This window comes from Limanda limanda, chromosome 13 (genome assembly GCF_963576545.1).
Source record: "Limanda limanda chromosome 13, fLimLim1.1, whole genome shotgun sequence".
Lineage (NCBI taxonomy): Eukaryota > Metazoa > Chordata > Actinopteri > Pleuronectiformes > Pleuronectidae > Limanda > Limanda limanda.
In genome coordinates this window covers 8,510,678-8,538,559 of record NC_083648.1, presented here as the reverse complement: position 1 = coordinate 8,538,559, position 27,882 = coordinate 8,510,678, and the positions used below count along the sequence as shown (strand labels likewise).

At 40.9% G+C, this 27,882-nt stretch overlaps 2 protein-coding genes across 2 annotated transcripts in view; one reads left to right on the top strand and one right to left on the bottom strand.

Annotated features, from left to right (window-relative positions):
* Positions 1 to 27,427, bottom strand: part of LOC133018275 (rab effector MyRIP-like) — a 30,202-nt gene extending 2,775 nt beyond the window's left edge. Inside the window, exons 1-11 of the mRNA XM_061084596.1 lie at positions 27,341 to 27,427; positions 25,686 to 25,857; positions 12,269 to 12,490; positions 9,460 to 9,596; positions 6,785 to 6,865; positions 5,894 to 5,991; positions 4,804 to 4,884; positions 4,337 to 4,498; positions 3,869 to 4,004; positions 2,925 to 3,478; positions 311 to 2,212 (exon numbers count right to left, since the gene is read on the bottom strand). Coding sequence (XP_060940579.1) covers positions 311 to 2,212; positions 2,925 to 3,478; positions 3,869 to 4,004; positions 4,337 to 4,498; positions 4,804 to 4,884; positions 5,894 to 5,991; positions 6,785 to 6,865; positions 9,460 to 9,596; positions 12,269 to 12,490; positions 25,686 to 25,795 — 3,483 coding nt within the window. The 5' untranslated portion in view covers positions 25,796 to 25,857; positions 27,341 to 27,427. The remainder of the gene's footprint in view (positions 1 to 310; positions 2,213 to 2,924; positions 3,479 to 3,868; positions 4,005 to 4,336; positions 4,499 to 4,803; positions 4,885 to 5,893; positions 5,992 to 6,784; positions 6,866 to 9,459; positions 9,597 to 12,268; positions 12,491 to 25,685; positions 25,858 to 27,340) is intronic.
* On the top strand, positions 18,989 to 24,739 carry LOC133018135 (uncharacterized). The gene is made up of 10 exons (XM_061084450.1): positions 18,989 to 19,070; positions 19,357 to 19,506; positions 19,618 to 19,772; positions 19,903 to 20,039; positions 20,140 to 20,233; positions 20,322 to 20,433; positions 20,929 to 21,155; positions 21,290 to 21,461; positions 21,710 to 21,837; positions 21,951 to 24,739. The coding sequence occupies exons 1-10, from the start codon at positions 18,989 to 18,991 to the stop codon at positions 22,266 to 22,268; spliced, it is 1,575 nt and encodes a 524-aa protein (XP_060940433.1). The 3' UTR covers positions 22,269 to 24,739.
* Positions 27,428 to 27,882: the final 455 nt, after the last annotated feature.

The following is a 27,882-nucleotide window of genomic DNA, read 5'->3' as shown; positions in this document are numbered from 1 at the left end:
CATATTAATTGTTAAAATAAATGTGTTTTCTCCAGCTTCCTACAGCAAAACTAGTTTGTTCTCACCTGCTGCAGAAGAGTTGACATTAAGTGTAAAGTGTTGTAAAGCTCGGCGTCACTACCCTGCACGGCACAGAGAAAAGACAGAGAAGAAGAAACAGCACAGACATGGAGGCGGTAGTTAGCTGAGAGGTTAGTGAGGTTGTCAGTAGCAGTGGAGAGATTATTTGAGTGTTGTCAGTTGCTCCAACAGAGACAAAGTGTTATTGTTAAGTTTGTGTATGAAGAGGAAACAGATCAGCGGTGCTTACATGTTGAATCTCCTCTGGGGACAGAAACCCCTCTTGAAGAGAAGAGCTGTCTTCATCCCTCTTTTCCTGAGTTTCCTCCAGTTTCTCGTCCTTTTCTTTACTTTCACACTCTGCAGCAGCTTCCTCCATAATTTTCTGCTCCATCGCTATTTTTCCACTTCCTTCCTCTCGTTCCTCATCATCCTCTTCTTTTTTCTCACACGTCTGTTGGGTCTTGTTTGTCTCAAGATCCAAACTTATTCCATCTCGTGGATCTGCATCTTTTTCTTCCTGCTCGTTTTTCTCAGTTGCATTTTCTACTTTCTCCACACTTCCTGTCTCCTCTGAATCGTATCTACCTTGTGCCTCAGCGTCCTTTTCTGTGACACCACTCTCCTCCTTTATTTGAATGCTTCCATCTCCCTCTGTGGCGGGCAGCTCTTTATTTACTCTCCCGTTTTCTGCAGCTGTTTCCACCTGCATGTCGTCTAAAGTCATCATCAACATGCTGCTGATGATTCTGTCAAATTCTGCGTCGTCCTCCTCACTGTCCGCTGACGCTTCCCACCTCTCCTGACCCTCTTCGCTTTCTTTTAACTTCTCGTCTTTGCTGTTGTCTGGCGTCCATGCCTCTGGCTGATTGTCTTTTTCCACTCGTGTCTCATTTGAGTCGATCATCTCTTCTGTTTTCTCAGCTTCAACCACCGATTTCCTCTCGTCTCCCCCTCGTGTCTCGGTGTCAGCCTGGTCCTCACGTACATGCGTCTCTACGGCTGTTATCTCATCCTCAACCCTCTCTCTTATCGCGATCGCGCTTGTTTCAGGATTTTCCCTCTGTCTCTCATCGTCCAAAACATCCTCATCTGTTGCTTTCTCATCCTCACTTTCATCCCTCAAATCAAACATGTTCACATCCAGATCTTCGAATGATTCTCTCCTGACCTCTGCTCCTCCCCAAACCTCCTCCGTCTCAAAGCTGCTCTGCATCTCTCCTTCATTGACCTCCTGCCCCCTCTCCCCCTCGTCCTGTTCAACTCTATCCAGCTCGTCCTCGGTGGATGAAAACTGCGAGGCGCTGACCAGACTGGCCAGATCTCGAAGCTGAGCGGCCTGAACTGCCTTTTCAGCCTGTAACGTCCACAGCGTCTCCTCGTCCATCCCTTGCTCCCCGTCTCCGCCTCGGCCCGCTCGGTCCAGCTCGTCCTCTGTGGAGGAAAACTGGACGGCCTGGACTTGGTTTGCTAATCTGCACACTTTCACAGCCAGCTCCTCGTGGCTCCCACTCTCCTCCTCTGTCTTCCTCTCGTCGACGCCAAGTCTGTCCAGCTCGTCTTCTGTGGAGGAGAACTGCGTCGCTCTCACTTCCTTCTCCAGTCGACAGAGTTTGTAAGTGAGTCCCTCCGTCTTCTCCTCCTCTTCCTCGTTATTGTCTTCATCCCATTCTCCCTCACTTGGGCCGACTCTGTCCAACTCGTCATCGGTAGAGGAAAGGTAATTGAGACTGGACTGTGCCACGAGTCTGTACAATCTGTGCTTCATCTCTTCGTCATCTACTTCATAATCTTTCTCATCCTCTGCCCTCTCGTTCTCCATTCTTCCTTCATCCAAGTCGACCTCCATCTTCCACAACCTCTCCTCTTCGTCATCTCCATCCTCACTTCCTTGTCTCCTTTCCTCTCTCAGTCCATCATCATCAGAGATTCTGTCTTCCTCGAGCACCTTCTCTCGATTGGAAGCTGCTGACACTCGGCCTGCACGCTGTTGTAATTCTAATTCAAGCTCCTCGTCCGTCTGATTCGCTGCATGTCCAGAGGTGTCGCTCTCGGGGTCAAAGGGTTCAGGGGTCGTGGCTTCACAGGTCAACGTGTCGGACGTCAGGGCATCAGAATTAGGTCGGGACTCATTCTCTTTCTTTTTTAAATCCTGAGGATACAAGAAGACAGAGTTAAATGTATCTCTGTGGTGAATTAAGCACATTTAACATGTGTATCTGTAAACCAATCGTCAACTATTAAATCTCATTCAGTAGTTCTGTTATTTCTCCTGCCTTCATGGGAAAGTGTTTTACAGAGTTGTTGTGGTTATTTTGCAGCTCGAGTTCATAATGCTGCTGAATAACATCACGATCTGAAGCATTTCTAATATTTTCTAATAAATTCTAACTTTACCAAGGACACCGGTGGTTTTACAGTAGGTTCAAAGGGAATTTAGGAATTATTATTTAGTTTCATTTTGATCAAATCGTTTAATCAACAAAATCTTTTTTTTAAATGGGAAAAATGTCTGTGGCAAGTTTTGAAAGTCTCAAACGCTACTACACTTGTCGTTCTAATCCAAAAGATTGTATTTAAAATCAAATTCATTGAGTAACTAATTAATCAATCAACTCATGAATCTGATTTTCCCCGTTGTGCCTTTATAAAGTTGATCTTCACTTTAACTTAAAACTCCAGACCTTACCTTCATGAGCCTCAACAGGAAATTGTACATATTACAATACCAAAGGCTACTTGACCATATATAACTATTCATCATTAAATTATCTTCTGCTGTTAGTATTTCCCTCTTTGAAAAAATGTAATGTCTCCAATCTCACATCTCATCAGTTTTTAAATTAATGTGAGATATTTCTTACCGACACTGAAGAAGAAGCAGCTACTCTTTTACTCTTCCTTTTCCTCCGCGATCTCCTGGCTTTCCCCCCCTCCGGCTCAGCAGCCACACCGCTCCTCTCCTCCTCTTCCTCCGACGCTACTTCTACGTTGAAGTTCACATCAATGATACTCGTCCTTCGTGATGCTGAAGGTCGCCTGATCTCCGCAGGCACCTTCCTCTTAAGGAGCGCGACCAGAGGTTTATGAGGTTTCCTGTTCCCCTCGGAGTCTGAAAACCGAGCATCTCTGCTGCTTCTGCGGCTCGTCAGCGGGGACGCCACACTGTCCTGAGCGTCCTGCAGGTTCAGGTTACAGTCCGTCATCTTCCTGTGGATCTGCTGGAGGGCAGCGCCCCAGGAGCTGTCGGGTTCAGGCTGGTCCTCGTCGTCAGAGTCCATGGCTTCGTAGGCGGACACCACCCCGGACTCCCTCTCCAAGGCACTGTAGACCTGGCTCTTCCTTTGGGTCAGCAAGGTGGGGCGGGACAGCTGGGTGCTCTGCAGGGCGATCCAGTTCCCGTCTGGGCTCTTCAGGACTGAGGACACACCTTTGAGTGCAAACACAGATATCATGCAGACAAGCAGAGGATGAGGACATATGTCAAGTACACAATTAAACCCAAATCGTACAGCAACAAAACAGAGAGGGGGTGGTTATTAGGTGACAGACTTAAACCTGTGTCCATGGCACACCTCCTTTCTTTTTAATTTGTTATCCCCTTTTGGAAAAATCTTTATGTAATCTATACAACATTAATACTTCATTCTAGCAACAACTATTATTTGGAAAGCAATTTTTAACATCAGAAAACAAACAGTTTAACATTTTGAGATTTCAGCTCAATTTGAAATAAGGTGTTTCCTGGGCGTGACTCCGCTCTCAGAGGTCACAGCTGAGGTTACAGAGGTCACAGCAATGAGCATACCAGCGTTGTCGAGGCGGTCCACACTCTTCCAGGCAGAGATGGTCGAGCCGCTGCCTTCTTTCTTCAGCGTTTGCAGAGACTCTTGTATCAGCCCTGGAGCGTCGGTGGCCAACAGGGAGAAGGCAGAGTGTGACCTCTGAGGAGAGAGAGAGAGGACACATTTAAAAGGGTGTTAAAAGAGGATAATAAAAATCTCCACTGTGTGTTTAACAGTTTTACCAGCAGAGGTCAGCATTTATCACCACACCCACACACCATTTGCATATTTTGGCCACTCCTCACTTTAACAAAAGGGCTATTTGATAGTTAAGAGGATTAGGGTCGGGCATTTAGTTGCGATACTTCTTGTTAGCGGGCTAAGGAATACATTAAGGCAGCAAGTGTCCTCACTAGTACAAGAATTTGTGTGGGTCCCTCCATGACCCTGCAGGTGTGTTTGTGTGTGTGTGTGTGTGTATGTTCTGTTACCCAGAGGCCTGGTTGGTGTGTGAGCGAGCAGGAGGCTTCATCACAGGTTGACTGATGATGATGATGAGGATGAGGATGATGAGGGTCGGTGGTTTGTCCGAGGGGCCAGTCCTGGTCGTACTCTGTCCTCTTCTCAGCCAAAGTCTTCTTCCTGTTAATGATCTTCAATACACAGACACGTTATTAATACTTCATGCAGCTCTGATACCACATCAGAAAACACAATTTACAGTATATTCTTCATCCAAAGCATATTAATGGTTTGTTGTTCTATGTGCAGGAGGAATATGTTTGCAGCAGACCCGTGGTGAAAGCTTCACCCGCTGACTTACATTGGACTGTTACGTAACCGATTCCCACACAGTGAATCAGCCTAATTACAAACTATAAAACATCTGTCTCTGCAAAGTGACTCTGCAGCAGCTCACACATGCAACATTAAAACCCGTTTTTTTTTTTCTTCTTACTTTTTGCACAATAGTTTTAGCCAGTTCGTCTATGAGCTCTCGTCTGTGCTCCCGCAGATATTGGGCCTCATCCTGCTTCTCCTGGTAAACAAACAAACAAACACACACACACACACATACACACAAATAAGAAAGCTTTTAAGCACCACACACACACACACTATAAGCTGATTACTTCTCTAAGTATACACTCTGAATATACATATTTTATGTACTATGTTGAAAAGCTTTGGGGTACTTTAACAGATTAATAAATCTCTTTGAACGTACACTAGTAGTTCTCAGTGTCCGCTACTGTACTTCAGATTTATTTTACAGTTTGCGTTTCTGGTGTCATAAAATGATTAAGGAATTTATTTAAGTTTTGGATGCTCATTGAAAACATTATGTGATATGAGCCAATGACCTTAGATCAAATGATATTATTTTTTTATGTGTCAAACAAGGAATAGATTGTTAGACAATGGGGACCAGGGCCATGGACAAGCATGTATCCAAGACAAACAAAGCTTCTACATGAAAGAGATTTAAAAAACTTAAGTTTGATTGTCTCTCCGCCATTTTTTATCTTTTTCTAGTTGTTTTGCATCTCTCGTTTTACTGCGTCTCTCTCTGGTCCATTTGAGTCTCATCAATGATTCACATCATTTTGAACATTGCAATTGAAACGTAAAGGCAGCACACTACTTTGTGTTAAGTATTATCAGCATATGATTTATGTAATTGTATTCTATATTACATTATGTATCATATTGTCGTATAAAAGTGTCATATGGACTGTAGAATAATCCTTATGGTCCATATAGTCTGAATCAAAGGGCTAAACCCAGATTAAGAGCAAACTTGATGAAAAAAAGAATGTAGAGGAAATTTACCAAAGGGAATATATTACAGAGAAATAAATATTATAGACTGAAACATTAACATGACAGTACTAGTACAGTCTGAAAATACGCTCTGGTGCATTGCTGTTTATAGAGAAACGACTTCTAAGATCTGTGTTTGTGTAAGTGAAAGACAGTGTGTGTAGAAATTACCAGAAAATTTATATTTATAACAACACTATTGATAAGACATGAGTAACAATAACCTGACTGGCAGTGTCGAACTCCGCCTCGGAAATGGCCTCGTCTATGGCTTCCTCTGCCACCCGCAAGGCCACAGTGAGCGTCTCCGCCATGCTGTGCTCTGCAGACAGAGAAACACCAGAGTCACAGTTTGGTCAAAAACGTAAGTCACTCAGTGGAATGGCATTGAACAGGAGGGAGGGAGTGAATCCCTTTCTGTTCCTGTTTTGTTTTCGAGCTCTCAGTCATGTTTCTGAGCCACAGCAGACAGAGGCGAGACTATCGGGCTGCTGCAGCTTTTCATTCATGTTTGCAGTCACTCATCCTGTTGGTGAAGTGAACTGAGAAGTGAGAACTCAGACCAACACAACACACCAAAGTAATCAAACTATTCTTTCAAACTATTCATTCTCCACTGTGTTATGGGCTGTGAGGTGCAAGGAGGGTGTCAGCACAGTTGGAGATAAATATCTGAGCTCATGGCTTCCTGAGTGGATTTATCATTTAACCTTGAAGTGGATAACAGGGCATCAGAAGGTCAGTTGTGATACATTTCTTATGGAAATGAAATTCAGTGCTCACTGCAGGAAGCTGGATTAACTGCCCCGAGTCCCCGAAGGTGCCAGGTTCACTGCGAGGTAAATAGTGTGGGCTAATTCAATCAACTGAGTTAATAGAAACTGACAAGGAAAGAGTCTTGTGGCGTCTCCAACATTTTTACCTAATAATCAGTTCCATCTTGAGGTGCTGCCTTGTCTTGGGGATCCGTTGCAAAATCGAGTCTCCATAGAATATTATGGGAAAATGTGAATATTAGACTCTTAGGCCTTTATATCTCCCCATTTGATATGAGGATGGAGGAAGCAGCTTAGGATAAACAATGTTTTTTATGAATAAATCAAATATGTCTGTACCTTCACTTTGTCTGTAGAAGGTCGAGTCGCTCCCACAGACGCTGCCCTCATTGCAGACGCTCTCCTCGTAGGCGCTGCCCTCTGGACACACACACACACACACACACACACACACACACACACACACACACACACACACACACACACACACACACACACACACACACACACACACACACACACACACACACACACACACACAGATGTGGACATGGATATAAAAAGACATTACATCAAAGTTATTATTTATAGACTTAATAAAGAAAATACAAAAATTCACTGGTTGATAATATCCACATTGTAAACATAAATAATTCTAAAACCTATTGAGCCAGTAGAATCAGTCTTTTAATATAAAGTTTGACGTTTTAAAGTTCAGTAAACACGTCGTAATGTCCATAGAGCCCCCCTCTAATTCTGAGCCTTGAGTCCTTGTCACGTTATGTAAATATTCATGCAACAATGCAGCCATTGGAGGTTATGTAAGTGCATTAGCGTGGACTCGTGTGTGGCATTACCAGGCAACCTGATCTGCACCGCAGGCGCTGGTTCAGAAGTAGAGAACACAGGGTCACTTCCAATCATTTTATTCAACTGCAGATTATTTTTAAAAGGCAGAGAGCACTCTACTCGGATTCTTGGAGACTAAAAACTATGGGCAGGGCACAAGTTCACTGGTGTGAGAGGTTCTGTAAATCAAAACTAACTCAGGATATTATTTGTATTTCAGAGGCTGGAGCTTGTTCCTGTGACCCTCTGGTGACTTCTCTGTGCTTCAGTGACTCAGGACACATTTAGCCCCAGAACATGGACGTGCAGCAGAGTCATGACCGACACTGTCGTCTCTTTCACAGCAGTTAAAGGCCACAGTTTCCCCGAAGGCACCGTGTGAACATGATGAACCATGTACCATACATGAGTATGTGTGTCACTACAGTGATCAGTATTACCCTGAATGTACAGTGAATGACAGCACGTTAACTCCCAGTAGTTAAACTCATTCACAATCCTGTCAAATCAGTTTTAACCAAAGATTGTAAAAAAAAACATTGACATGTAATTGACATTGGACCATTAATTAAGTGTTTGCAAGTGTTTAAGAGGTTAAGCATACATTTATTTATTCTTTCCTGTATCTTTTAAATCCGTTTGAGATACGAAAAGGAGTTCATATTTTCGTCCGTCCGTCCATTAGCAGGATTTTGCTAAATTTTCAGGATGGATTAAAAAGAAACTTGGTGGAAGGGTCCAGAAATAATCCATCAAATGTTTGGTTCAGATCTAAATCAGGGGGGCGGACATGGATCTTAATGAAAAAAAAGAAGCATAATGATTTATTTAAGGGTGTGTGTGGATTGGTGCAGATCCAAGTAAAAAGCTGCATCTTGTCAATTTAAATGTGGTTTCAAAATGCCTGTATGTTTAAAACTATGATGTTTTAACTTATGATGCATAAGAAGATCAGATTTAGAGATCAGACTACCACTACGTTTGTTCTCTCACCCACTCCCTCTGCTCTCTGGGGTCATTTTGCTCTTTTTGAGTTACACTTTACAGGAGGATATCTGTGAGTGCTGTTGAGTCACCAGGCTGGGGTTGAAAATGTTCCACTGCCACATAAAGCTAACACACGATGACGCCTATACCCCACAGCTCTCAGCTCCCAAATGTCAGCTCCATTATTTCTGCTGCTTTTCATGCAGCATCACATTTGGCTCATGCAACGCAACATTAGTATGAGTCAGACTATGCAGATGGGATTTGGCAGCTGAATTCATACGGCTGAAGCGGTGCAGGTCTGTCATGAACAAATTAAAATGCATGATATGTTGTGTGCCAAGTGCAAAATGTAAAAAAGAGCTCCCTGAATCAGAATGAGATGCAGAGCAGCGTCCTGATGCCGGCCCACATCAGGCCTCCTCCCACCTGGGTCACAGCTCTGCATCATCTGCAGCCAGCGACCTCCACAAAACACCATCCTCTAAAACCCTTCTTCTGTTCAATCACTGCTAGAAGCTTTGAACTAATGACCTGGAGATTAACTCCTCCTCCTCCTCTTGTTCTGTGTGCATGGAGGAGCACATGCTGCTCAGTCATAGGAGAGCAGTTACATCTTCCTTTACCCTGTTTGTGCCACAAGATTCACATTAAGCTGTGGAGCTGCATAAAGAAATGTGCTACTGACACAGTGGAGAGAGAATAAGACTGAGACAGCTCTCTTCTTAATAAGGAGTTTGCCCCATGTGGTCGAATGTAGGAAACCCGATAAATTCAATTGTAAACCTCGTAGGGAAAACTCCCTGAAAAGAAACATTATATTCACAATCTGCTTTTATTAATGATCAAGCATGATTTAATTTAAATTAATGATTGGTGAAACTGAGAAAAATTTAAAAGATGTTATGTTTTGCTCTTTTGTCAGCAAGTGGCCCTCAGGTCCCTCGATCCCATTGTGACATTTAAACATGTTTTGTGCAGCATCACAAAATCAAAAGATATTAAGTTTCACTTTTCTGAGTGATGATACAGAGGAAATTATCTAAATTCTAACTGAGCCTTTAACTGAAATAATACAATTCCTGACAACACATAATGGACAGATAGATGTTGGTTCTCTCTGAGGTTTATATGTTTTTCTCTAGACACAAATAAAAAGTGATTGATTGATAGATTACCAGTCAGCTCTGAGAGCGCATTGCGCTGAGCCAAGTGCTTCCTGTAGAGAGTCTTCAGCACTTTGGCGCTGCCAAATCGCTTGAAGCGCCTCTTCACATTAGTGTAGAACCATTCCAGTGACTGTGTCTTCAACAGCCTGAGAAAGACACAAAAAACTGACATTTAAGTTTTTATTTTTGTATCTCATAATGAACATTTGGAAATACAGCTACACCTTCATATCAAATGTGCAGAAAAAACGGTATATTAGCATGTTTCAGTCATGTCACGTGACACAATACAAAAATAATTATCAGTAAGTCACTATACAAAGTAGAACAGACAGAGGTTCATAGTGAAACAGGATAAAAGGAAACACAGACATCATCAGAAGAAGAAATTAAACAGCATTATCAGCCAGTTTGTACAGAGGTGACAAATCTCCCCACTGCATTTATTTTACATATATAAAAACAGGCTTGGCATCTTACACTGTAACTAGTCAGACAAATCCACCACATAATTAGTTTTGAGGAGACAAGCAGCCTCTAGCAACACACAGAGATATAGTAGATAATCTGTGACCCCTCACAGGGAAAGGCAGCACGCATCCAAATGTATTTTGGTCCAGATTTGTGTTCTCTTCTGCCAACTGCACCTTTACAAAGTGGATGTCGTGTGTATAGTTTGTACACACGACATCCACCCTGCAGCTTCACTGGAGCTGCAGGGTGAAGCCTGTTAACAGGAAACTCAGGTAGCCTGAGGAGCCGCTCCTTTATCTGTTTGCGTGTGTGTGAGTGTTTGTGCATAAATTCAAACAACCTTGAAGTCAAAGGTTAAACAACAGAACAGGAGTTTGAGAGTCAGGTCATTTATGTCCATGGTAGAGTTTGAAAATGCACTTTGGCAGACTTTCTGTTTTACTGTTTTACCAAATGACAAGTACATCTGGAATAAAGCCATTTGATTTGCATATGGAAAGTGTCAAACAAATGGAAGTACCTCCCACTAACTGTTGTATGGCCATCTACTCAAACGACAACTGTGTGCAAGTGTAAGGAAGCTGACAAATAACAACACAAAGAGAGAATGAGGCATTTGTGAAAAGACTCTTTCATTGGTTAGTTCGATTTACTTCTACAAAATTTGCCTCGGACAAAATTAAACTAGAATTTAATGTTGTGACATCTGTACTTCAGTTATAATTTGGCAAATGTGAAATTTTTTAATCTTTTTAAAAACATACTTATGATGAAGGTTATTTTCTTTGACTCAAATCGGAACATCAGAGCATTTTAAAATAAGTTACATAATGTTGTAGTCCTTGTTTGCTGTATCTAGAACATTTTCACGTATTATTAATTATTTAAACACAGTCACCATCAGAGTGGACTTTGATTTTAGTCTAAATTTCTTATGATGCAATTACAAAAATGGTTTTCACGCCTCACCTTCATGTTTCCTGTTTGAGACGCAAATGAACTTGGATTGAATTGAATGTCGAGGAGTGGCAGCTGAGGGACGCAGCAGAGGAACTCGTGTCAGCATGTTTAATGAGTTACCATCTGCTCACATGTCACTGAGCTCCATGTGACAGGGTGTGAGTGGGAGCGGGTGCAGTAGGTGTGTTGACAAGTGGGGGGTGAAAGTGACACAGAAAGTCTCCCAAGTGTCAAAGTGTCACTCGTCTCCAGGAAACTTCTGCAGTCGGCAGAAGTTTCAGTCCCCCCACACACAGACACACACAGACCGACTCATTACGATGATGGGTTAGATGAAGTGAGTAGAGAACTTTGAGGATTGTGCTAAATCATTACTTTTAGCTCATTTGTGTGAGATCTGTAGACACCCTGGTCTGCAGGAACGTCCATCCTCAGAGAAGAACGCTGAATATTGAATGAATCTGCAAAACCCCAGATTACACTCGAAATTCTATAACATCTAATACTACAATTCTTTGTCTCTGATCTGTGTTTACTACAGTGTGATGAATATATTAAGCTTTGCACTCCGATATGTTGTAGAACAGTTATGCTCGTGGTGACTAATGTCCCTTGCAGCTCCTCGCCTCCAGCAGAGATGAGGAGGTCTGGTGAGCTCACTTCTTTTGGAACAAATACCCTCCGGAAACTTTTGCTCTTCAGCCCAAATAAAAGCTAACGCAAGTGATGTCACTCGAGGCAATTTATCAGACTACACACAGCTCAGCCTGGAACAACAACCTCCTGCACAGCTGCTTAACATACTAGAAAGGCAGTGTTTTGTGCATTGATGAAAATACATTTTTGGACTTTCAGGAAGAATCTTATATTGCAGAATAATAGTGAAATGTAAAATGTGTGTTGAATACATGGCATCCACTGCAGGACCTAAAGATAAGTCCGAACATGGACCTCACCTGCATTCTGTGTTACTTTGTAATTAATAACTGAACTGTTTAGCAGCGCATATAGTGCACATATTAACTTACTTCACCACTCATACAAACATCACAAAAGGTTTTGCAGTGAGTAGAACATGCATCCAAAACTTTTACGCTCTTTAAAAAATAAACGGAGACTCCAGCCCCGCAAACAGGTGAGTCCTGTTCCGCCTGTCATGGTGTGTTGTCAGAATGTGTAAATACATTCCAGCCACTGGTGGACTTCATGTTTTGCATATTATGTTCTAAATCCATCTCTTCAGCATCAGCAGCAGCAGCAGAGTAAGACCTTTATAACCTTTGAAGTCATGGTCAGACTCTCATCCTGAAATTGGCCTCCTTGCAGGAGGCACATTCACACACATACTCAGTAACTGCAGCACCAGCACCACTGTTGACCTTACCTGCTCTTCTGGCAGGCGGAGCAGAGCCAGGCTTTGTCCTGCTTCACGTAGACCCTGCAGGCCTTGCAGACGTTGTAGCGGCAGTCGCGGCACTGGCGTTTGGGGTTGAGCAGGAAGGTGAAGGGCAAGCAGCAGCGGATGCAGCAGCGCCGGTTGAAGCAACTCTGCCGTGACAGCAGGAGGCAGCGACTGCCCTCCTCATCCAGCTCCTGCTTCAGTTCACTGTGGGGAGGAGAGGGAGGGAGGGAGGGATGAAGGGAGGGATGAGAGAGAGGGAGAGAGGATGGTTAGAGGGAGAACATACTGGAACCAGGAATGTGTCTGTTTAAGAGAGAGAGAGACTAATGATGAATCTATTAAAATAATGCATATTAAGTCAGAATGTGTGTGTGTGTGTGTGTTTGTGTGTCTGTGTGTGTGTCTGTGTGTCTGTGGGTTGTGGGTTGTGTGTGTGTGTAGGGGGGGTTGTGTGTGTTTGTGTGGGGGGGTGTGTGTGTGTGTTTGTGTGTGTGTGTATTTATAGAATGGGATTGAGAAGACAGTTCATCTCTGTTGAGGGATTATTGTGTCAAATAGAATGATTATCACAATGACAATCACACACATAGACACACACACGCATGCACATACACGCTTAAATCCTCTGCCTCCCTTTAATAAAGATGATCAGAAAATTAAAGTGGTTTCAAAACATTTCATCATTTCATCATTTTCTAAATGATTAAAAAAAGGAGCAGCAGAGTATCTACCTCTGACGTATAATTTTAATTCCAAGTGTCAAGAGAAAAAAATCATCCAATAACGTCTGAATATTGAATCGGCACATTGCATCTTTCTATATTCATAATAACTGTTGTCTGCCGAGCCCTCGTAAAGGTTAAAGGAGGCGACGGAGATGAATACTTCATCAGTGACTTTCCTCGACAGCAGCAGGAGCTTTTCTGTCTGATGCTTAAGGAAAATAAACAGTATTGTTTGAGAAAGCAACCTCACAGTTAAGTTCTTAGCTTCAGAGGTTTGGAGCTTTTTATGTCATATAAGTTGTATGTATGGAAATGGAAATTTAGATGCTTTAATACTTTTTACACTTTTTTTTTTAAACTTGCAACATCTGATTTCATGCCACTTTAGGTCAAACGAAAGCAAAGTGAGAACAAAACAAATATTTTAATTGATATGATGAGAAAACCGTTGTCTAATTATACAGCAAACCATTATATAGCGACAATTAACTCAACCACCTGTTGAGAGAAGTATTTGTTCTCTGAGCTTCTAAATGCACACTGTGTTTAACTGCTAGTTGCTTACCTTATGATATTAAACGATTTTAAGCGCCTTTTCCTTCTGAAAACAGCCACGTTATAAAAACATGCAGAGAGCTGGGTTTTATTATATTTTACAGCTGCATAGTTATGAGTTGTGAAACCAGTTCCATGTTTGAGGAAAGGAAATCTCTCTTCCTTTAAAATATCTCATCAGGTTTATTTAACACTCCTGAGGAGCACTGATCCACACACAGCAGCACATGAATAGTAAATTACAGTAGGAAAACCAGATTGATAAATGGGTGAATGATTGAGGCAGAGAACAAGAAAGTGGTGTAAGTCTGGGTAAAAAAGAAAAACATCCATTATTTTGGGCTGCACCGGCATCAGCCACGACTGAATCATTTATAGGTGATTGTTGCTGGAAACTGATGGAGTCTGACATCATGAGGAGAGAGGCAGGGACAAACACACTCTGAGCTTCCAGGTCGGTTTCATTCAGGTTAAAATGAATCAAGTTCAAAATGTGACGGAGAGAAAATGTGGAGCTTTTGTCTAGAAGATTGTGTACACTTGTGTGTTTGTGTTGTGCTGTGGTGGACCGACGGTGCCTTGACCTGAGAGGAACCCAGTAAACCTGGTGCAGATGCAGATTAAGTGACGGATACATTTTTACTTTTAAATTGCTACATAAATAATAAGAATAAGTGTTTGATTTTGTCCAAATGTAGTTTAAATTCTACAAATATTTAGTCGAATAAAGTAAAGGAAGGAATCAGCATTTGAGAATGTAGAATCTCCCGTAAAGATTGATCAATTACCAAAAGATTTCTATAATGATTTCAGCTCTATTATACCCCCCATACAACTTTGAAATTCTCTTATAAAAGCCACATGACCTTGAACATTAACGCAGGCGGTTAAAACAGCCCTAACCTCCAGGTCACATTTTCTCTGACTCTCAAGCTATAAAAATGTACCAGTGTCCCTAACGTGCCGGTCTGACAGAGAGAGACGGCTGCTCTCTCACCGCAGCAGCACACTCCATTACTCCGACTCAATGGACGGTATACACACACACACACACACACACACACACACACACACACACACACACACACACACACACACACACACACACACAAATACAATATAGTGAAGTAACATGCAGAGTTACACGTGCACACAACAACTACAAAAGTGACAGAGCAAACACGAGCAGCAGTAGCAGCAGCAGCAGCAGCAGTCATTTCTCTTTCATTTAAAAGCGTGTGATGATACATTAAACCTTCTGTCCTCACACTCCCTCGTCTAAAGGAGCTTTCTAGCTTCGGGCGGAAAAACAGAACAAACAGGTTCGAGCTGCGTCAGACGCAATAATCCTCACAAAAAGTCTGGATCTTGGTGATAAGCCTCTGTGACATCTGCTAATCTGTACTCACATTATTTATTTTGTGGTGTAGATGGGGCTCAGTTGTATTTCTGTTTAGGAAGATACAATCCGGGTGTTTATTATGAGTAATGTGAAATATACCAGCGGTCCTTCTCTTCAGCAGCATGAGACTGTGGGCCGGCCACGCCCCCCCCCCCCCCCCCCCCCCCACCTTGTTTGTAGGCTTAACCAGAAAGTTAATAATAACAACAACAAAGTAAGTATCATGGGCTAAAGTTACGTTAGGTGTAGTAGTAATAGTAACAGTAGTGGCAAAATGTTTTTTATGCCACATATTATTTGGCTTTTGATTCAATTAAAACTTGAATAACACACAGTCAAGCTCATTGCTCCATCAAGGCCCAACAGTCTCTTTAAATTCAATCAAGCTGCAACAAATGTCAAACACACACATAGATATCAGCTGTCGAAAAAAGCCTTATCCAAAACATCTTCCCTTATCCAGATGCACAACAACATTGAATGGGCCCTTTCCTGACCCAGACTGCTTTATGGGAATCCATCCAGTAGTTTTTTCTGTAAACTTGCTTACAAACAAACAAACAAACAAATAAACAAACAGACTCCGCGATTTGATTCTGTATAAAAATGTTTAACTAGATTGTGGTATTTTGTGCACCATCTGTCTCCCAGTCTATTTAAGATATATTTGAATGTACAGATATACAGAATGGTTTATCAGAAATTCAAAGCATGAAGTGTTATTTGCTTGGATTTTGATATTTTCATTGTGCGTCTGGAGAAACTGGATACAAAATGTGTGTTTGTGCACGTGTGTGTTAACAAAATCAGTGTAACATTGCTTTATATGCAACTACAGAACTCTGCTTAATTTCAGAGATTATCAGCACCAGGTGACAAGCAGTTACGCGAGATTCAGTCCCAGATCAGCTCTGAGTTCCTCTGCATGAGAAACAGGGGAGCCCATCTTGTGCAAAAGCAAAATTCACACGATCGTCTATATTCTTTTGCTGACTTCAGCTGTAGACACTGATTGCTTTCCTATGAATACGCTCCTGTCTATCAGTCACGGCTGTTTGTCATTCTGAGAGGCTGCTGAGTTCCATCTCAGGGGGAGTCGCTGCAGAAAGTGAGAAGCGAGATTCATAAAGTCGGAGCCCACTTAACAACTCGAGGGAGCACAGCCTGCGTGACACAAAGGATTTACCTGATAGATGTGATATTTGAAAACTGTACGTGTCCCTATAGTGTCTATATACCTCTGCTTATACAGATATATGGTGTGAATGTGTTCCATCCACAGCTTTTAGTAATTGGAGCTGTTGAGACAAACATTATCATAGAAAAATAGATCCAAGTTCTGAGGAATTCTCTTCTTGGCTTCTTCCTAAACCGAAACAGGTTGGAAGCATCAGAGAAATGTCAGCATGTGTCACCTCATACCTCGTAAACAGATTAGCTGTTCATAAGCACCTTACTTGTTGAAATTAGAGAAAATGGCAACACTCGCCACTTAATCCCTCTCGGTCGTACCACAGGAAAAACCTTGTGGTTGCAGTGATTCCGGTAGAATAACTCCAGTCATGGTTTCATTGGCGTCTGTCAGCTGATGGTTAGGGATCTGAGTCCAAGTTGTTTTCAAGGTCCCTCCATCAAGATGCACACACCGTGATCAACTAAATGTGTTGTGAAATTAGTTTACATTACCTCTTGCATGTTGTGCTGCAGGATTTTAGCCCTCTACTAAGAGTGTTGCAACAGGGTAGGCAAAACAAACAACAGCCTGAGGACCAGAACTGAGAGAAGAACCCTGAGAACTGCAAGTCCCCAAAAACAATGCAGGACCCCCCAGGTCCCTTTTCCCAAGGGTCGATAATCACTTACTGCAGATACACTCAGGTAATCTAATTAACTAACAACTGAGGGAACTGCAATAAGCAACTGTTGACAAGTACATATCGGCTTGGTCATTTTACCATCCTCTCATTAGTAGAAATGCCAAGCCAGAACTGAGGGTATTTGGAAAATATAATTTGTCCACTAGAGTTCACCATTTTTAACAGTAAAGCATTTAGTATGTATCTGTCTGAAGAAACACAAACAGCATTGTGAAAATACCATAATATAATTTCTCTACACTGTCCTTTGACTTTGTTTTACATTGGCCTTCCACAAGATCGACCTGAACACTCAAACACTGTCCGTTAACGGCCGACTGAGGTTATTCTACTCATAGAAATATTATTCAAATTCAATTTAAATTAGTCTGCAGCCAAATTACACTATACATCATCTCAAGACACTTCACAGAGTGAGGTCAAGAACTTACTGAGAAACCCAACAGTTCCCGCACAGGCAGCTAAATGACTCCATTATGAGATTAAACTAGTGTCTGTGTTCATGATCTACTGCTTGAAATACAGAACACAGACAGGCATACTTATATTATATTATATTATATTATATTATATTATATTATATTATATTATATTATATTATATTATATTATATTATATTATATTATATTATATTATATTATATTATATTATATTATATTATATTATATTATCATAATGAAAAACTCAAGGGATGAACCTGCTCTGTCAAGACTGGGATAAATAAAGTTCCCACACAGTAAAAAACCGAGTGTCAAAATGTCAGAGTCAACCTTTTTTAACCTAGATGGAGTATTTACAACTATATGCAGAGTAAATCCACTCTGAGTGTAGAGTTAAAAGTCAGTGTAAAATTCTGGAGACATGCAGTGAAAAATTTAACTCTACAGAGTGATGATTACGCGCCAGTCTACGTGACGTCACTGCTGGAGTGGAGACAGTCTGAAGAGGTGAGGCGGTCAGGTAAGTAACGTTAACATTCCCGTGTTCGCAACATCGTTTAAGGATTGTTTTTCAACTAAACACAGTTTTATACTTTCATAGATGTTGATTGAGGACGTGTTGTGAACATATAGCCCTCTATTAGATGACACGGTCGAGTATGCAACAGCCTACTGCTAACTAACAGTAAATAAGTTCGACATGTGCTCATAAGATGCACCTTCAGTATGTAGCTAACATGTTACCTATGTATTAATGCACGATGCTTGTGTTATGTAGCGTTTGACCCATGGTTTTACCTCACTGTTTATTAGCATGCTAATCGCGAATTAGCTTGAAGAATACTACCATGCAGAGCAACAGCCTACTGCTAACTAACAGTAAATAAGTTCGACATGTGCTCATAAGATGCACCTTCAGTATGTAGCAAACATGTTAACTATGTATTAATGCACGGTGCTTGTGTTATGTAGCGTTTTACCCATGGTTTATTAGCATGCTAATCGCTAATTAGCTTGAAGCATGCTACGCCTTCCTCACGTGTGGGACACGTGAGGAAGGCTGCGCGCAGAGGAGACCACCGGGCTCTCTGAGGGGGGGGGGGGGGGGAGAAGAGAAGAGAAGCAGAGCAAGAGCCAGAGGAAGAGAGGGAGATGCCCGGCCAAGGCTCCGTCCACACAGCATGGACAGTTCAGAAACTATTCGGAATGAGTTAAAATGAATTTATTTTTAATCTCATGAGCGGAACTGGACAATTTTGAGCATTTCATTTCCCAGTTAAATATGATTAAGAGGTCCTCTTATACTCACACTAAGCTATAAACATTTTACGTCCTTCTGTTCTACTACCCAATGGTCTTAAAATCAACTATTTTGTCTGTCATAGACTATTCAATTTTGCTGTCAGAGTGCACCAGAATGATCCATTTGACTTAGGATCCCCAACTATATTCTCTCAAAATTATGAGAGAATCCAATTTAGTTAATTGATAGCATTATGGATTTGTTAATCTCAATTTAACTATATTATCTTTGTCTTGTTGTTCACAGTAATTGCAATCAAAGTAGACCAATAGCTGGTAAGTAGGTTAAGGTTATGGAACAATATAGTCCTATACATTAATTTTAATTTTATCATTAAAGGTAACTGTTTAACAGCTTTTTCTCGGTTGTCATTTTTTCCCTTTGTTTATTTTAATAGGATATGCTGCTGCGTGTATTGTTTGATGGGGAGCAGAAGTATGTTAGGCTGTCTGACCTAACATTCGACTCTTTCATGAAAGAAGGTTAGTGAGTACATCAGGATAAAATAAAATCACAACTTTTTTCTTGGTTAATACACCTAATTCATCTTAAAAACATTCTTTCTAAACTACTTGAGTTGCTAATTGTTTCTGATGTGCCATAAAATGGATGGGTATGACCTATTGACTTAAGTTTCATCTCAACAGCATTTTGTGAGGACATGACACTCCCTCTACTTAGTTGATGTTTTGATTCTCATCATAAGGAAATTGTCTTTCCAGTTTGTTACAATTGATATCATATCCTTTTTCTTTTCATTTACTTCAGTGTGCCTAAAATTTAACATACCGGAAGGCATGCAACCAGACTTGAAGGTGTTTGACAAATCCGACACAGAAGTTGATGGAGAAGTCTTTGAAGAAATAGTGAATGAGTCACCTGGAACCTTCAAAGTCATGTTGAGCAAAGAAGAACTAGGTAATCACTGACCATTCACATATGTGTTCATATTAAACTTTAGGGTTGGGACATGAGTAATAACAGCTCCATTTAATATACGTCTGTTTTGTTCATATTCTTTATACACAGATGCCTCTCTATCATCAACATCATCATCATGCTCAGCAGCATCTGACGATACTATCATTCTGAACGTCACAATGTGGGACCCTCCTGAAGAAGCAGCTGCTGTCGAAGGAAGTCAGCCTAAAAAGCCATGCCACATTAACTGTGGGGCGAAAGCGGTGAGTAGTGGGCATTGTTAAGTCTAATCTGGATATTGTTCCATTTGATGGGGAATGTTTTTATGTTATCATTTTCCAGTTGTACATTTGGTTTCAAAATTTCTGACTGCATATTTTGTTTCCATTCAAGTTGATTGAAAAAATCCTAACAACAAAGCCTGGTGGTGAAAAAATCATGCAAGAGTATGCAAAAATAAAATCACTGAAAGATGGCACCAGAAGACAGATGATTAACATTCTCACTGCTGAGATGACACAAACACATGGGTAAGAATCAGACATGTAGGCTATAGAAACATTTTTAGTATCTGTATTGTTGTTAATTGTGCCCAGTTGAGTGACTGTAATCATTGATTTCATACGTTAGGACATCCCCCCCCAAAAGTGTCAAAGTGTTGTATGCGCAGGGGATAGTTGCTCTATTTCCATATCTGGAGGACCCATATTCACAGCATGGATATGTAAGTAAAAAGGTCCTCACTGCGTTAAACACATAATTGCCCTTTGTTGACAGTATAGTCAGTCTGTGTGTATTTTAATTACATGTAGGAACATTACTACGACCCAGAGAGTGGGTCCGGATACCTTGCATGGAGGTTGAAAACCATCCAACGAAAAAGTGCAGAGGAAAGAGGTGTGTCTGTGAGCAAATCTCCCAAAAGTAAGTTCAATTAAATACAGGCTTGTCACAGTTATCAATAACTTGAATGATCGCAATTATTATGCATAGTTGTCATAATTGTTTCATTCATCGTTACAAAAAACGCAGGATGAAACTAAAAGAAATGTCAGATTTTCATCCCTTCATCACTATTTCCATGTTGTTTCCCACCATCTAAGGTTTGATTGGCCCTCTTTAAATGACATCATGTCATTCAATCAGATGAGTGTCTAAATATAGATGGTGCACGTTAACAGACAGTTTAACGTGGTGTAGCTAAAGAAATACAGCCGTTAAATACGGTTGAAAAATCCAGTATTTAAAGAAATGCTGCAAAAGACTGACAAGCAGAAAAAGACTAAAACAGTTAAACACAATTATTTGTATGGCAGTTATTCGTCAACTAAAAATTCATACTTGTGACAGCCCTAGTTACATATGATATTGCTGAATTGTGTAGGCAGGAGTCAATGAACTTGTGTTTTGTCTTTGAAGTTGGTGGGCCAAGCCGTGTTCAACCCAGACCCTTCACTGCTGATAAAGTGTTATCTGATGAGGATGTGGAAGCAGCTATTGCCGTTTTGAGACACTCTGCTGATGAAGACACCATCCGTGACAAGATGAAAGCTACCTTCATTTATCGTCAGTCAATGGTCAGCAATGAGAAGAGAGCAGGGGATGTGTTCTCAGTCTTCCCGAGATTTCTAGACACACCTGGACTGGTAAGACATCTCCAGTTGTTCAAAATGAGAAAGCGGCAAAATTAAGTTTCCCCAGAAACAGTCCAGAAATGTGGGCATCACACATGCAGTGTGTCTCATCACTCCTTTCTTTGCACTGTATTTTTGCATTACAGATAGAACAAGATTTCAGACTGCTGTTTGGGGAGGCCACAGCCAACAAATTCCTGGAAAAGTGGGCCACTAATCTGAAAACAAAAGTGAAAACAGAAAGCCATGGACTGGTACCGACCAGAGAGGTCTTGGATTTAACGCGCAATGCTGAGTCAACTGCTGAAATTGAGAATGGTATATCTGGGACTGGTTTTAATTGCTATTTTTTTGTAATTATGCCAATTAAATGTACATGTGGCGTAAATATTTCATATTTTACATATCTTACATTCTTATATATTACACTGTGTCTTTTTTTTTGATTATTTCTGGAAATAGGCACAATAAGACATTTCACTGTGCATTGTGCTATGTATAAAGATGTATCTGACAAGTAAATCTTATCTTGTCTTATCTTAATGCTAATGTCTGTTGGTCTGTAGGCTGGGACAGTGACATGTCTGCTATATTGCTGCTCCTCCATCTCCTACCACCATCTGCACAGGGAAGGAAGAGGCCGGGGAAGGTGTCGGCATGTCAGGCTGTGGAACACCTCATCAGATTCATAAAAGTATGCTGAACAGTTGTTAAAATATAGTTTTCATCACCTCAGTTTCATGCACAGTGATCTGTTGTGAGTGGTTGGTCACTAAGTATTGCTGTTCAATGTTTGTTTGGTTGTAGGCTGGAACCAGTGTACAGCAGCACCTGGATAACATCAGCCAAAGCAGCCAGCCCTACCTCCTCGCTCAGGGTCCTGCAAGAAGCAGCATTCACACCTTCTTTATTGTGATTGACAAGTATGCGCTTCCATGTAAGGCAACAGGTTCAGTGGGAGCCCTAGACGAACTCTTTAAGGCCCATTACGTCTTTGGTACCTCTTACAGCTCTTCCTTGGCCAACTTTTTCACTTTTCTCCAAACAACCATTTACAACATTGATGTTGGGGAAACAAAGGAAACTCCCAGAGTTGCAGAGCTGCGGGCAAGAATGGTGCGTTAGTGTCAACTAATGAAGTGTTTTCTTTGCAAAAGTGACCATGGGAGGCCAAACAGCCTTATAAAGCACCTTAAGGTAATTCATGGTCTCTGCACTGGCCGGACTCTTCATCTTAAATGTGGCCAAGTTGGATGTTCATGTTCTTTTGGTAGCTTTTCAGGCTTTAGAAAGCATCTGAACAAGTGCCATGTAAGTGGTTCATTTGATTCTGTAGAAGAAAGTGATTTTTCACCACACCAAAGTGTTGAGTGTAATGCGACTGATGTTGATGTGTCGTCTGAACATTTGGAGGGACAGTCCACCTTAACTTCAGCCCACCTTGTAAATAGTTGTGCAGCAGTAATTTCTGATTTAAAGGCAGCAGGTGTAAGCCAAAGTGTAGTGAACTCTGTTGTGATGTCCATGGAAGAGATTGTTCAAGATATCCAGCAGCATGCCAAAGAAACTGTCATTAAGCATGTATTTGGTGATGAAAGAGAAACTGAAATGTGCAAGAAAGTTGAAGCATGTTTTGAGGAGTTAGAGAATCCTTTCACAGTTCTTAATTCAGAATACAAACGATCAAAATTTTTATCAGGCAAGTGGGAAACAGTGGAACCCATTGAATGTGTAATTGGCTCAAGATTTGACACAAGGAGAAATAAAAAGACTGGAACATATGATCAGACAGTCGTTCAAGATAAATTCATGTATGTTCCCATTTTATCTACATTGGAGTCAATATTTAAAAGTCAGTATGTTGCAGAAATGTTGAAAAGCTCAGACACTGATGACTCAAGACTCAGAGATATTCATGATGGATCTTTTTTTAAGACTCACCCTCTGTTTTCAACGGAAAAGCACACTGTGCAGATCCAAATGTTCTATGATGACTTTGAGGTAGCAAATCCCCTCGGTTCCAAGCGAGGTATTCATAAATTGGGTGCAATATATTTTACCTTAAGGAACTTCTCTCCAAAATGGAATTCTCTCTTGGCCAACATACACCTGTGTGCCTTATTTCATGCACAAGATCTTAAACGGTACAGTTTTAGTGAAATTCTTGCTCCTGTTGTTCGAGATATTAAAGTTTTAGAGAATGATGGTATTGAGATTCCACTATATGGTGGTCGTGTTCGTGGCAGTGTGGTACAGGTTACTGGTGATAATTTAGGCTTACATAGCTTGTTTGGTCTGGTCGAGTCCTTCAGTGCAAGGTACTGTTGCAGATTTTGTTTAACTGAAAAAGAGAACTTTCAAACAGAATTCTCTGAAGATTCTTCCAAAATAGTGTTGCGCACAAAAGACACCTACACTGCTCACTGTCAAGAAATGGCTGATAATCCATCTCTTCCTTATGTTTTTGGTGTGAAAAGGTCATGTTCATTGAATTCATTGTCATATTTTCACACAACTGAGAACTTCTCAGTTGATGTGATGCATGACATTTTGGAAGGGGTGGCCCAGTACGAATTGAAGCTCTTGTTTTTGTATTTTAAAGAACAACATGTAACACAGGGGGAGCTGAATTCGAGAATACAAAGTTTTGATTATGGATTCATGGAAAGAAACAATAGGCCTGTATCTGTGAATTTAGGTGGGGAGTCTAATGATCTGGGACTGAATGCAATTCAGTCATGGTGCTTGTTGAGGAATGCACCACTCCTCTTTGGAGATTTGGTAACCTCTACTGACCAACATTGGGGCCTTCTTCTTTTATTACTACAAATAATGAACATTGTATTTTCTCCCATGTTATCTCAAGGTCTGTGTGTATATTTAAAACATTTGATTGTGGAACACCACAAACTGTTCAAGATGTTGTATCCCCAGAAAAACCTTTTACCAAAGCACCATTTTCTTATCCATTATCCTCGCATTATCCAGAAAATAGGACCTGTACTTCATAGTTGGTGCATGCGGTATGAAGGCAAGCACAATTTTTTCAAGAAACAGCTCAAGTCATTCAAAAATATCACCAAAACGCTGGCCAAAAAACACCAGCATCATATGGCATATCTTTGGCGATCTTACACAACTTTTAGTCGGTTAGACATTGGTCCTGGGAAAATGGTGTCTTTGGAAATGGTAAAAGGAGGTTCTGAAATTGTCAAGGCAGTGCAAGTGCCTTCCAGTGTTCAAGTTATGAAAGTGAATTGGGCTAAACACAATGGTTTTGTTTACCGCCCACATCTGGTTATTTGTGGCAAAGTTGAATCTGAAATGCCTGTCTTTTACCAGATTGAGTCAGTGCTGCTAATGCATGACAAATTGTTGCTGCTCACTTTGCCTATCTTTACAGTCACTTTTAAAGAACATAACCATGCATATGAGGTAACCAGGACAAAAAACAATTTTGTGGTCTTTCATGCTGACAGCCTGCATTATCCAAGGCCTTTTGACATGCAAATGTCATATGGAGGGAATGACACAGCTCTCTTTGTTGTTCCATATTGCTTTATCTGTTGAGCAATAAAGCACACTGTATACTGTCATCTTGTCTAAATGTGTTTTTTCCATTTGATAGGTTAGATCACACACACACACACACATATATATATATATATATATATATATATATATATATATATAAATAACACTATGGAAATAAAATTTTTATATTTTTACACATTAGAGTGTCATTTTAAAACTCTATTATGAGTAAAAGTGGCTCTATAAAGTGTAATCGTATTACTCTGAACAGTGTGAATAAACCTCAGTGTTACATATTTTTACACATTTCATTGTTAATTTTGACACTAAATTGAGTAAAATTAACTCTGAAAAGTTGACACTGGCCATAGAGTCACTTTAACTCTATGGCCAGTGTCATTTGAGTGGGACCACATGTTATCTGAAACGGAGTTAATTTCAACTCTCTAAGAGTTGAATTGACACTCTGTTTTTTACTGTGCAGAGTTGTCCCGGGGGTCAAAATACAGACAATGGGGCTGAAAACAGATTTCCATATTAAAGCCTCATGCATTAGAAGGTGAGGAAATTACAGCAAATTATTTGATCTTGAATATTTTACCTTAAAACCACAAATTATCATTTGACTGAAAGCATTGGGGGAGGATTAACGCCGTAAGAGCACCCAGAGGAAATGAGCTAACTGTGTTATTCTTAACGTCTGAAAACAAATCCTTTCCGTCTATTATGCATCTCTCACTCTCTGCCCAGACTCAAACCCACGTAATTAGCATCTCCCTCTTGTATTTCTGTTCATGTGTATTGTGTTTGGGCTCTAAAGGCACGATTGGTTCTGAGGAAGCTGGTGTGAGTACAACAGGAAAGGGCTGTTCCCTTCCTGTCCAGTGTTTACAGGACAGTCCTCAGAGGGTTACATTGTAAGGATCAGTAAGGGTGAGTGTAAAAAAGCCAGCCAGCTCATCTGGGTCTCAACACTGTGACACGTTCGCCATGGTGGTCTGAACCCACCTGAGTCGCTTCTCCTCCTTCTTGCGTAACGTCATGTCCCGCTGCACCACCTGTAGCACATGCTCCGCCTCATTGTCCGTCAGACCCGACAAATCCAACTTCCAACCCATTGCTGGCAAACGTCTGGCTGTCACTCAGGCCCGAGACCAATCAGTGAGCTGGCTGTTGTCATCTGATGAACAGAAAATTACACAGTTTGTCAAGAAAAACCACACAGAACTAAGATTATTGTGACAAATATTCATGTAGTATTATTTGTAATACCTATACTTGGCGAGAATATTTCCTTTAATGCTTCTTGATACTTTAGTTCCACCAAATTTCAGAGAAAAATATCTTTACTCCATTAAATTACATTTATCTAGCAGATTTAATCACTATTTTCAGATTAGGACATTTAAAAATATGATCAGGTTATAAAATACGACATATTATGAAATATTAAGGACTTATACCTGTGCAGGAGTATTGAGTCTCTGGACATAGTTTAATTGATACTTTTTCCTCTTAAAAGCATCTGTGATGTGATATATGACACAGTGCAGTAACAGTCAGGGATCATTACATAATGTTTGTATAGACTGGTGCTAAAGGTGCCTGATGTGCTCTGTCATTTTAAGACAGAAATAAAATGCAACATAAATTAACTTATCATTCACCTGCACTAACTCATTTAATAACCAGTATAACTTTGTTTTGAAATGAGATTTAAATAGGATTAAAAACAAATAGCATCATTAATTAAAACATGAAAAGTTCACAGGCGTGCCCCTGTGTTCCTCTCTGTGGAAGTATGGGTATATATTCCTGAAATAATGAACCAACTTTGTTCAAGAAATATCAATATCCAAGAAATAGCATGTCAAGGCTCCAGAGAAATACACTGATACATATCTTATTGACTGCATCTACGACAGGACACATGCATCAGCCCTGATTCCACCGTGCAGCTCAGATTCAAAACCCACTGTACAGTCCTGAACTGTTTGAGCTCTGCAAACTCAAGCCCCTTACACAAGTAGAGCAGGGGAATTAACAGAAGGCAGGATTTGAGATTTCTGTAATAGCATTCCTGAGCAGGAACTCAGTCTTTCTCGGCCGGACTCAAAGCTGAATCCAACTTTAAAAAACAACAATTGAAAAGACAGTTTATTAGTGTTAATCGATGTGGTGCTGGAAACATAGTGAGAATATTGATCAGAGGTTTTAAAAAAGTGCAATTAGTTTTTATGCATCAGCTGCTCTGAGTAATTTTACTGGCATGTTAAATAAGGATCAAACTCTATCATGACGAGAACAAAAATCTGAAAAAGACCGTTATTATACACACACACACACATACACACACACACACACACACACACACACACACACACACACACACACACACACACACACACACACACACACACACACATGCAGCCATCCATTCATTTAGGATAACCTAACGCTGACCATGACCAACTTCATGCATTACCTTAACCCGGCTTTGGTCCGGATGAAGTGTTTACACTGGAAAAGTTCCTCATGAGGCACAAATATCGAGTACACGCACACACACACGCACGATATGCAAAATAACACCAGGCTGCAGAAACCTCCATCTCAGTATTTTCTTTAAAAGTAGTTTTATATAAGATTGTAGTAAAACTCACTGATCTCTGCCTCCGTTGCTCCTGCCGGTTTAAAACATGATCCCCGCTGCACCTTAACCGAGGAGGAGAAACACGTAAAATCCTTGAGTAGATTGTGAGTGATTCTCTGCCCAATAATACAGATGTGATGTCAGGGTCCTCTCCAGCAGAATGTGTGTGTGTTTGTGTGCGTTTGTGTGTGTGTGTGTGTGTGTGTGTGTGTGTGTGTGTGTTTGTTTGTCAGGAGCAGCTTATCCTCCTGAGAGAAAACCATGACGAAGCTGGTTCCTGATTAACTTCACTGTTTCCCCGCTGGACACATCCCAGAACCATGAGGTCCGAGGTTTGTGAAAACACGGTCACCAGCCGCACGTTGAAATTGGATGCGCGTCTATCTATGGTTTTACGGTACATATTATGGCCTCAGACCATACAGTCTATGCCTCAGACAAGCGTTTAAAGCTTAATGACACTTACTATGGACGATTAATTGAATTTCCACACGAGAAATTAACAAGTATCATGAATATCATGGATATGTTGTTTATTGAAATTAAAGGCTC

What these genes read in the sequence shown, in the direction of transcription:
- LOC133018135 (XM_061084450.1), top strand. Translation starts at nt 18,989, where the DNA reads ATGCTGCTGCGTGTATTGTTTGATGGGGAGCAGAAGTATGTTAGGCTG. An exon ending in CGACTCTTTCATGAAAGAAG is followed by an intron (nt 19,071 to 19,356) that starts GTTAGTGAGTAC and finishes CATTTACTTCAG; the next exon opens with TGTGCCTAAAATTTAACATA. An exon ending in CATATTCACAGCATGGATAT is followed by an intron (nt 20,234 to 20,321) that starts GTAAGTAAAAAG and finishes AATTACATGTAG; the next exon opens with GAACATTACTACGACCCAGA.